The sequence below is a fragment of the Salvia splendens genome, chromosome 3 (assembly GCF_004379255.2).
Source record: "Salvia splendens isolate huo1 chromosome 3, SspV2, whole genome shotgun sequence".
NCBI lineage: Eukaryota > Viridiplantae > Streptophyta > Magnoliopsida > Lamiales > Lamiaceae > Salvia > Salvia splendens.
Genome location: NC_056034.1, coordinates 12,433,441 through 12,444,679, shown reverse-complemented (window position 1 = coordinate 12,444,679; position 11,239 = coordinate 12,433,441). Strand labels below are relative to the sequence as shown.

Genomic DNA, 11,239 nt, shown 5'->3' with positions numbered 1-11,239 from the left:
ACAAGGTAGTCTATGTAGCCCCCCACCCACCCAAAGTTTGATGAGTTCGGTCATTTCAACGCCGTAGTCTGCACATATTCCAGGTAAAGAACACACAGTTTCAAGCAAAGCGGCAAGTACTTGTAGCTCAAGTATAGAATGTTCAATGGTTTGTAGCCCTCTACTGAATCAAGAACCAAGTGCTTCTCTTTAGCAATCTTTTCCCAGTATTCTTGTGACTTGGGTGATTCTCGAAGAAGCCCCCCAATCACCACGATTGCCAGTGGAAGTCCTTTGCATTTCTCGACGATTTTCCTCCAAACTTCCTTCCAATTCAGAAGGGCAGCCTTGTTGTGCAAATGCCTTGGCACAGAAAAAGTCCCAACTGTTTTTATCATCAAGAAAATCCACAGAGAGTGGAGGAAAGCCTAAGAAATCAATCAGTTTTGATTCCCTAGTGGTTATCACAATTCTGCTTTTGTTCCATTTTCCATGTTTCATTAAGCTCCTAGTTGCCCAACTTCACCGAAATCCTTGCTCAATAAAATTAAGCCTTAATTTGGGTCAACTAAATTACTATATTCAAACTAGACGTCCCCAAACCGAACCGAACTGGCCCGGAACCGTCACCGGCGGTTCCGAATCAGAACCGGAACCGTTGGCGACAGTTCGAACCGTGCTCGGAACCGCCGGTTCCCCCGAGCCGGTTCAGGTTTCATTTGTGCACAAACCGTAGCCGGCGGTTTTGAACTGCCGGTTCCGCAGTTCTGGCAGCTTTTCAGGCCTATTTCCGACCTACACACTAGGCTTTTCAAAAATCGTCAGCGGAACTGCCGGTTTTCGTCAGAAACCGTTGATGAAACCGGCGGTTCCGTCCAAAAACCCGCCGGTTCTGCCGGTTTTTCAAAAATTTGAATTTTTGAATTTATTTATTTATTTATTTAATTTAATCACATTTCCCCCCTATAAATACCCATCTCCTCTTCATTTCTACTCACCTCATTCTTGTGTTAACAAGTCTTTCTCTTCTCAATCTCAATTTCTCTATTCTCTATCTTCATTCTCTCTAATTGCTCAAGTTGTTTACGTTATTTGCGCTCATAATTTACTCACGCTGTTTACGTTATCATATTCACACAATCACACTACTCTCTATTCTCCACTTTCAATTTTCATAAATATCATGTCTTCATCTCGTCGTGGTGGTGATCGGGGCTAGGGAATTGCCCAAGATCAAAGTGATACTCGTCTTCGACGTGCCCCTACTAGAGCACAAGTTAAGGAGGAGGTGGGAAGGCGAGCCGCTCTTCGAGCACAAGTAAGTTCTAATATGTTTTTATTTTTTTAAATTCATTTTTATTAAATTCATAATTTCATTTTTTAACATCTATGTGTCTATGTGTTTTATTTTTGTTAGTATTTTTACTTAATTGTATAATTTTTGTAGGAGTAAGAAGATCGAAATGCGGTCTTGTTACTTGCCCTCGCCGACCAAGAAGGGGGCATTCACATTCGGCTTCGCATTTCAAATACGATGTGAATCTATCATCGGATTCGGACGAAGGCGATGATGGATCGCATCAATTTCCCCCTTCTAGCGCCGACCAAGTTGGTGAAAATGATGAGGAAGCTGATGCTCCTCCTCCTTCAGAATGACAAAAGAAGAAGATGCCTCCAAAGTTGAAATCTGATATTTTCACCAAACATTACAAGAAGGTCCCGTTGGTAATTTCAAATCCTAATGATCCGACCACTACCATAGAGACAAATGAGTTCAAATCATATTGTAACTATTGTGAGAAAGTCTGTCCATTTGGAACCGGTGGGGGATATGGTACTCTCCATCGCCATTTGAAGGTAAAACATCATGTGGAATATGGGCATACTAAGTCCCAAAGCCAAATAAACTTCCCTTCTGGCTCATCGTCTCAAACAGGTACGCCTCTATTTAAATATGATCCCAAAAATGTTACCGATGCTATGGTAAGATGGGCGGCAATGAAGCATTTGCCGTTTCATTTTTTAATGACAAAAAATAAGTATGAAGTTACTATGTAAACCGCATTTAATGTTGCTACAAAAAGAATTCCCCCCTCAACTGCTCAAAGATCTAACAACCGGCAGTTTTTTGATAAAAAAAAAGAGAAGTAGGGAAATTTTTATCTACCTTGGGACACAAAGTTAATATTTGCTCTGATGTGTGGACGGATTCTTACCATAGAAATTCTTACATGGGAATTTCATGTCATTTTATAGATAATCGTTGGACTTTAAATAAACGTTTACATGGTTTTAGACAATTTCCTTCACCACACACCGCACAAGCAATTGCATCTTTAATTATTCAAGTTTTGAATGATTATGATTTATGCAACAAAATATTTTCGGTTGGTTTTGATAACGCAACCGCTAACACTGCAAGTATACCCGAATTAATTGCCGCTTGCTCCCCGGTGATAAGTGGTAAGTATTTTCACCAAAGATGTATATGTCATATTTTAAATTTATGTGTACAAGATGCTTTGTCTTTATGGCAAAGACATATTCAACCTATTACAACAGTTGTATCCTTGATCCACTGGAAGCCTCATATTGTCAAGGCGTGGAAGAAGTATTGTCATTCGAACAAAATAAGGTACACAACTTTTAATTTAGATGTGTCTACTAGATAAAACTCTACATATGATATGTTGCATTCTGCATTAGATCATATCGAATATTTGGTTGATTTTTATAGAACTTTCCCTGTAGATGATTTATATCTAACCTCTTCTTGTTGGGATCAAAACATGAGTTTATTTAAATTATTCAAAGGTTTTAGAAATGACACCATTGACTTATCGGGTGTGTATTATTGCACATCCGTTCGTGTGTTAGAACATTGCAGGTATATATCACTTGGTTTTAAAACTGCAATGAAAAATTCCGTAAATAATCCTGAATTAATGTGTGTTTTATATTATATGATTGAAAAATGGCTTAAGTATTTCAATGAGATCCCAACGAGTTTTTTGCTTGCAAAAGTTTTGGATCCAAAATGGAGACTAGTTGGTACTTTAAAAATTTTAGAATTTTATTACAACAATTTGACTTCTATTGATCTTGAACCACTCCGAGCTTTGCAATCGAATGATGAGGACGACGACAACAACATAAACCTAGCCCAAACATTCCAAATAAACCTCCCACACCTCTCAACCCTGCAAAGAAGTTTTGAGTTCGACTTGCGGGCTCTCTTTCACGATTACGAAGCCAAGTACAACAGTACCCACCAAGTGAGACCTAGACCCCCGTCAAACACATAACTTTGGCTTCTTCCAAGTTGAACCCGGACGCCCAATCCCAATTGGCAGACCTATACAGCTACAGCAGCGGAGGAAGGACGGCAAATTTGGCAAGTGAGTTAGATTTATATTTTAACTCACACTTTTCTTTCAATGATGAAGGAGGTCTCGTTCCCCAACAAATCGACGTTCTAGATTGGTGGGGATCACACGAGAAAGAATTTTCCATCCTTGCATCAATGGCCAAGGAGATCTTTCCGGTTCCGACTTCCACTGTCGCCGTCGAGTCCGCCTTTAGTGTTGGAGGCAACGTCTTGGACGACAGAAGAAGTAGACTCACCGGGCAAAACATGGAAGCCACCATGTTACTTGATGATTAGTGCTCCGCCAAAATTAGAGACCAAGAACCAGATTGAGACAATCAAGTAGTACAACCCGACCAAGACTACTTCCCCGACGAAGAGTATGCCAATTCCTCCGATCAAGCCAAATAGGTAAGCAAGGTAAGAGAACTACGTGGACTTTGATTCCAAAATGCAATTGAGCATTGAGGATACGTAGGCATCTCAACTTAAATTTTAAATTTAAGTTGAGCTCAAGTCATTTTCCTTTATATCTTTTTTCTCCCATTTGTTTCGAATATGTAATTTGTAAATTGTATTCAAGACTTTAAGTCTTTTGTAATTTATAATTTTTAAGTTGTAATTTGTAAATTTTAAGTTGTAATTTGTAATTTTAAAGTTGTAATTTGTAATATAGTTGAAATTTGTATCAATAAAATTGCATTGGTACATCGCATTATTCTGATTTTATTTATGCAAGTATATTTACATTTTTTTTACTTGAATTACAATTTTAACAAAAAAATAATAAACATGAACCGCTGAACCGGCCCGAAACCGGACAGGAACTGGCGGTTCCGGACCTTGATGTGAACCGCCGGTTCACGGTTCAGGAACCAGAACCGTCCAAGCTAGGACGGGCCGGTTCATGTTCAAGAAAATCTTGAACCGGAACTGGCTGTTCCGAATTGTGAATCGCCGGTTCCCGAACCGTGGTGACGTCTAATTCAAACTAGTTAGTAAAAAAATTGGAGTACCTAAAATAAGAGCATCCACTATAGGCGGATGCTTTCAATCGCCCCGCCCCCTTTTTTAGTCCACAGCCCCACTTTTTTGTCCATAGCCCCAATTTTTTCCTCCACTGCCTCACTATAGGCGGACACTTCCAATAGCCCCAAAATTTTATAACCAATTTTTATTTTAATTTTAATTCAATTATAATAATTAATTAAATTTATCAGACTATACGTAATTATAAAAACACGGGTATAAGTGAAGAAATTAAAATTAAACACCACATTTTCGTTGTATTAAAGTGGGGGTAAAAGTATACAACGAAATATTATTCTATTAAACATCATAATAGTGTTCAGACTACAAATTCTAGTGATAGAAAATATGTGTGTGAAGAGGTGGAATGTTTGGTGTGCAAATAATGAGAAGTGGAGGAGGAGTATTTATAGATGTAATTTTCAAAAAAAATTTAAAAAAAAAATAAAAAAATCAAAGTGGGGCGGACGTCCATAGCCCGGCGCCCCACTATAGACCGCCCCACCCATCGCCCCATTTCGCCCCGCGGACCCCACCATCGCCCAGCGATCGCCCCGTAGGAGGCGAAGCCTCTACCGCCCCACCCTCGCCCCATTTTTTTTGTCCGCCACGGGGCGGACGTTCTCTCCACTATAGACTGCCCACCCTCGCCCCATTTTTTCGTCCGCCCCCTTTCCTCCTATAGTGGATGCTCTAAGAAATTGATGATATAAAATTAATATTTGTGCAAAAGATTCTCACTCTCCACCGTCCCGGGTCAGATTCTGAAGTCAGATCCAACGTCCTTATCCCTAAATTATCTTTAAAAAATACAAAAATAAAAAGAAAAACGAAAAAGCAAAAAGCGCGGAAAAGCGAAATAAATAGAATAAGCCACGGCTTCAGCACGTCTACAATCTTATCCATTTCCCCACCCTTTTCCCTCTATATTCCAACCCCCAAATCCACACCAAAATATCTCTCTCACTACAACCGCTACGAAATCAAGCAAAAATCATTCCACAATGGCCGCTACATTGTCCTCCTTCCGCCTCCCCACTGTCGCCACCGCCGCCATCCCCCACCCACCGAAGCCCGATCCGAGCCGCAGATCCAACAATTGGTGGGCGCCCATCCTCGGTTGGTCCGCCGAGCCCGACTACATTACCAACCAAAACTCCGATCCCGCTGCCGAATCGAGGCGGATCTCGGCCGACAAGAGCCTCTTCCGCGGCTGCTTCACGGAGCAGAAGGCGAAGGAGCTGCGGAAGAAGACGATCGAGACGACGACGTTCCACGACATTATGTACCATTCCGCGATCGCCTCCCGCCTCGCCTCCGATCTGTCCGGCCGCGCCGAGGATCGTTGAATCGGAGGTCGCCATCGTAAGAATCAATCTGCCGACTCGCCTATCTCTGCTTTTTTTTGTTGAATAACAAATTGTAATAATCTAGGGTTTTCATTTCTATGTACGCGCTTAGTCGGTGCTTGTTTTAATTGGTATCGTTTGATGCTTGGATCCATGGGGGAATTTTTAATCCCGTACTGTGAAATTTAGGTTTGATTGTGATGGATCTTTTTGGAGTTTACCTGTCATGAATCATATCGTTCTTGTAGATTCAATTTTTTTATTTGCTTCGTTTGTTTATTATTGTGTATCTGTGATGAAGGATGCCGATAATCAGCATTTTACCTTGTTAATTTTCATAGTACAAATAAAATTCTTTTTAGGGTAAAATTAAAAAAAAATCAAAATGATGTTTTTTTTCCATTAAGATCTAGGAATTTGAAGTAGTCAAGAATCAAGAGGAGTGAAAACAAAATAGAGAATCAAGAGGAGTGTATATTTATATGACTATATCAAACAAGGTTTAACAGTTTTAAACTGTTAACGGTTTTCAAATTAAAAATAGAGTTTTCGTAGAGCAGTAATTGGCTAATTGCCATCCTTTTCTTTTGCACATTATCCTAATCCCTCTCTCAATCTCAGATTCTCAGTATAGAAATAAAAAAATGGACTAGTTAACTAACAAAATTTGGACAACAACAAATTGTAAAATATAGCACTCTTTTATTAAATTTTTAAAATGATATAAGTTTTAATGCATAATAGGAGATAATAGGATTAGTAAAGTAAAAAAAAAAAATAGTGGAATTAGTATTATTGGATTGTGGGATTCTATTTCTAAAGAGTGAACTATAAAAATGGTCCATGGACTATGAGTTTATCTTAGGGGTGGCAAATCGTGCGGATTGGGTCGTTATCGGGTCAACCTAATAACGACCCAACCCAATAAGGCCTAACCCGAATTCAACCTGTTAAGAAAACTCTAAACCCGAACACGAACCCAACCTGTTACCTTCAAACCCGAACACGACCCGCATCTGACATGAACCCGATAACGACACGATATAATTTGGGTTGACACAACACGATAACGACCCGAACCTGATATTACACGATTATAACTTAATATTATACGATTAAATCTAATATTACATGACCAAACCTTACTTTTCAATGTAATCTATACAATTAAAATCTGTTTTATATGCTTTAACAATAAATTTAAAAATTAAAGTAAAATATATTTTTTAATAATAAAAAAAATAATATTATTATTTCCTAATGGGTTATCCGTATCCAACCCGAACCCAACCCGTAATTATCGGGTTGTCAACGGGTCAACTTGATAAGGATACGAACCCAATAAGGCTTGATCCAAACCCAATAATTTCATGCGGATTCGTGTCGGATTATCGTGTCGTGTCAAAAATTGTCAGTCCTAGTTTATCTCGCCCGTATTCATAGTCCCTAGACTTTAAAAATATCTCCAAACATCCTTAGACTAAATGTTTATCTCAAATTTGGTCCTTTTGTCATTTTTTTTATACGAAGACAATTTGGTCTTTTTACACTTTTAACATTTTAAATCTGATATTATTTCAGTGATATACTAAATTTGATATTATTTCAAAATTATTATCCTTCTTCCCTTTTGCCATCCTTCACTTTGTTTCTTTATTTCAATATTAGATTTAATTTTATAAAATTAAATTTTAAATTTAGATTTTTAAATCAATAAATTTTTTTAATTAAAAATACTAATTCATGGACAATATAAATATTGATTAAAACTATTAATTTTTGTTATTTAATATAATATTCAGCTGAATTGAAGAAGTACAGAAAAATAATACTCCCTCTGTCCCATAGTAGATGTCACACTTTCCTTTTTAGTTTGTCCCATAAAAGATGTCACATTTCCTTTTTTGGAAAAAGTTCCTTCTCACATCAATTATAAAATTATATTTTCTCTCACCACTTAACACACAAAATAACATCTCCTAAAATCTCGTGTCATCTCCCAAGTGTGACATCTACTATGGGATGAAGGGAGTATTAATCATGATGGAAAAATAAGAGCTATTCTATTTAGCCTTCATTCGGTTGTTATAATTGCTTGTGCTTAAATATTATGAAGTTGACAAAAAATTTGATACTACTAAAATTTTATATAGGAGTATTTTTATTGAAATTTTCTAGTTAGTTTTGATTGTTTTCAAATAAATAAATGAAAATTATATTATTCTTACATTAGAGGCATATTTATTTCAGAATAAATCATGTTATATGATTTATTTATAATTAAAACTATTAAATATTGATTAAAACTAAGTTGGCGTCTGCATACCATATTGATTAAATATTAGACACTATCAAATATTGATTAAAACTATTAGTTTTGTTATTTAATAATTTTAATAATTAATAAAAATTTATTGATATTTAAAAAATTAAAAATTAAAATTAAAATTTATAAAATTAAATCTAATATTGAAATAAAAAAACAAAGTGAGGGATGACAAAATGGAAGAAGAATGATAATTTTGAAATAATATCAGATTTAGTACATCACTGAAATAATATCAGATTTAAAATATTAAAAGTGTAAAAAGATTGCCCAAATGCTCAAAAGGGCATTTTCGTATAAAAAAAAATGGCAAAATGACCAAATTTGAAATAAACCCTTAGTACATGGATGTCTTGCAATATTTTTAAAGTCCAGGGACTATGTGCAAGATAAACCCATAGTCCAGAGACCATTTTTGTAGTTCACTCATTTCTAAAATAGTACTACTAGTAGAAAGTTTAAAAAGTTCCTACTTTGAAGGGACGAATTAAAATGAAAATAGTTTCTATTTTTAGTCAACGAAGATAATACTAATAAAAATGAACTTTTTATTTTACCAAAATTTGTAAATAATTTATATATTTATAGGCGATTAAACTTAGTTTTGCTGACAAAATTCCAAATTTCTTAATACTAGTAGTAGTGGAGTACTTCTTACTTTGAAAAATATTGTGAAGTACCCCTCCGATCCGTCTTAATAATAACTTTTCATTTTCTGCGTTCATTTTAAAAAATTAATTAACTAATTCACTTAAAATACTCATATTTTACATTATATCTAAATTAAATATCTTATACAGAGATGAAAAAAATAACATAAAATAATTTTATTACTACTTCTTCCGTCCCAACTAAATTGAATCAAACTTTTTGGGTACGAAGATTAAGAAATTGTGTTGAAAAGTAAGAGATATGATAAAGTATAAACGATAAAGTGAGAGTAAAAACAGTGATGAATCAAAAGTGATAGAATGTTTTATTTTTTGTCAAAATAGAAAATAACTCAACTAAGTTGGGACATTCCAAAAATGAATACGACTCAACTTAGTTGGGATGAAGAACAATTTAAGTGGCCATCTTACACATCACATACTACGATTCTATAATATTCCCTTTGTTCCATGTTAATATATTCGTTTCATTTTCTGTACTCGTTTTAGAAAATAAATACGACTAAGTAGTTAAAGTAGAGAAATAGTAAAGTAAGAGAGAGAATAATATAGAGAAGAATCTTATGTACATTATTCTCTCTCTTAATATAAATCTGTTAGGCCATGTTTGGTTGACGGGAAAGTAAAGTTGACAAGGAAAATGATTCCTGAGAAAATGAATCCTGGAAATATGATTCCTAATAACTTTACTTTCCTATGTTTGGAAAATATCAAGATTTTAAATTTTATACTATTTGATTTAAACACCAAACTAAAAATATACTCCTACTTATTACTATTTTTATTTATAAAAAAGAATAATAACATAAATTTTTTAATAAATTATTAATTACAAATGATAATAATTATATTGTTATATTTATTATTAGTTTAAATATGCACTATTTATCTTAATATATAATAATATAATTATAATTATAGTTACGTGGAGTATTATAATCATAAATGATTATAATAATAAATATGATTATTATAATTATAATTATAATATTTACGGATAATATAATTGAATAAATTTTATAATTTAAAATTTCACTACGACTTTATTGATTAATTATTAATTTATAAAATAATAATTATTAATTATTATCATATAATTTGTACTATTTTATAGTTATATTTTAATTATTTATTAAATTATTAATTATAATTATGATAATTATAAAAATATATAAATATTATTATAATATAGTTATGATTAGGATAATATTAATTGTAGTTTTTATTATACCGAAATTAAGTATGATTTATAATTTTATGTCATTTTTAATACATTGTAATAATAATAATAATAATAATAATAATAATAATAATAATAAACAATTGTAATAATAAAACTATACTTATATTGCATTAAATATGTAAGAATCCTAAAACATGGAAAAAGAATACCTAAGAAAAGTTAGGATTCATAATCCTGGAAAGTTGTATTAACTTTCCATGTTCTTGGATTCTGATTACTTTCCCAGTTAGATTAAAAACCGAAACAAACACAAGAATTTAAAATTTAAGGAATCAGATTTCTTTCCCAGACAGAATCCTGGCAACCAAACATGGCCTTAGGGTTTTGTATACTAGAAATCACATTTCGAGTGATTGGATACTGTAAAACTCTAATGGTTATTTTCCAATAAATGCAACAGATTATTTTTGTCATAATGTTGTTATGTTTTACATTTAATGGTTGTTTATTGCATATTTAAATGTATGAGCAAACGTAACAAAGTCTAAGTCTTTGTTTTAGTAGACCGGTTGTGGGCGTCGTCCAATTTAAGGTAACACGGTCAGTTCTAAACAAAGAAAAATAAGAATTTCACAACCTAGATAGGCCTAGACTACCTATCGCGAAAGGTTGCAATGTCAGTCCGATTATTTCTAAACCTTATTGAAATAAGATGACGTTGGTGTGGTATAGCACTGAATAGATCTAACAGCAAGACGAGTCTTTATGCTATCTACTGAAAGACGAGGTCTTGAGAATTAATTTCTTAATCAATGTACGTTAGCATTGAGCATACGATATTGAGTATCCACTACTTTGACTTACCAAAGGTGCGGGTTTTTCGTAACCCAACGATCCAGGTATATTGGGTAGTGGTGATCATTATCTAGAGGTGCTAGGATTGCTATTATGTTGAAACGTGCGCGAGGAGAGTCTCGTTTGATAACATCCACAAGAGGAGCTCGAAACGAGGTTTTATTATTCGGAACCTAGCTAGTTGGAGTTTGATTACTCTATGAATAATAAATAAGAGTTTCTTGCTAAGTCCACTCTTGGAATTCGAAATATGTTAATTAATTAAGTCTATAGCAGACATTAATTAATTAATGGATGTTTCCATCTTAAGCGCGGGAAATAAATCAAATACAATTAAAGGAAACCCGGAATACTTGTAATTTCGGATTTGGAAGACAATGCAATATTACTTCTGTAGTGGCTGCTCGTAATATTCCAATATAAGCTTATATTAAATTGTGGGTTCAATTTGATTAGTAAAAAGCTAATTGAGTGAGGCCT

The 11,239-nt window shown here is 34.2% G+C and overlaps 2 protein-coding genes across 2 annotated transcripts; one reads left to right on the top strand and one right to left on the bottom strand.

Moving 5' to 3' along the window:
• Positions 1-50: 50 nt before the first annotated feature.
• Positions 51-377, bottom strand: LOC121796583 (putative disease resistance protein At1g50180). Its single transcript, XM_042195404.1, has one exon. It carries the CDS (start codon positions 375-377, stop codon positions 51-53), a length of 327 nt encoding a protein of 108 aa, XP_042051338.1.
• Positions 378-5,379: 5,002 nt separating this feature from the next.
• On the top strand, positions 5,380-5,724 carry LOC121796582. The gene has a single exon (XM_042195403.1). The coding sequence runs from the start codon at positions 5,380-5,382 to the stop codon at positions 5,722-5,724; it is 345 nt and encodes a 114-aa protein (XP_042051337.1).
• Positions 5,725-11,239: the final 5,515 nt, after the last annotated feature.

Coding starts and splice junctions, on each gene's coding strand:
- LOC121796583 (XM_042195404.1), bottom strand. CDS start 377: ATGATAAAAACAGTTGGGACTTTTTCTGTGCCAAGGCATTTGCACAAC.
- LOC121796582 (XM_042195403.1), top strand. CDS start 5,380: ATGGCCGCTACATTGTCCTCCTTCCGCCTCCCCACTGTCGCCACCGCC.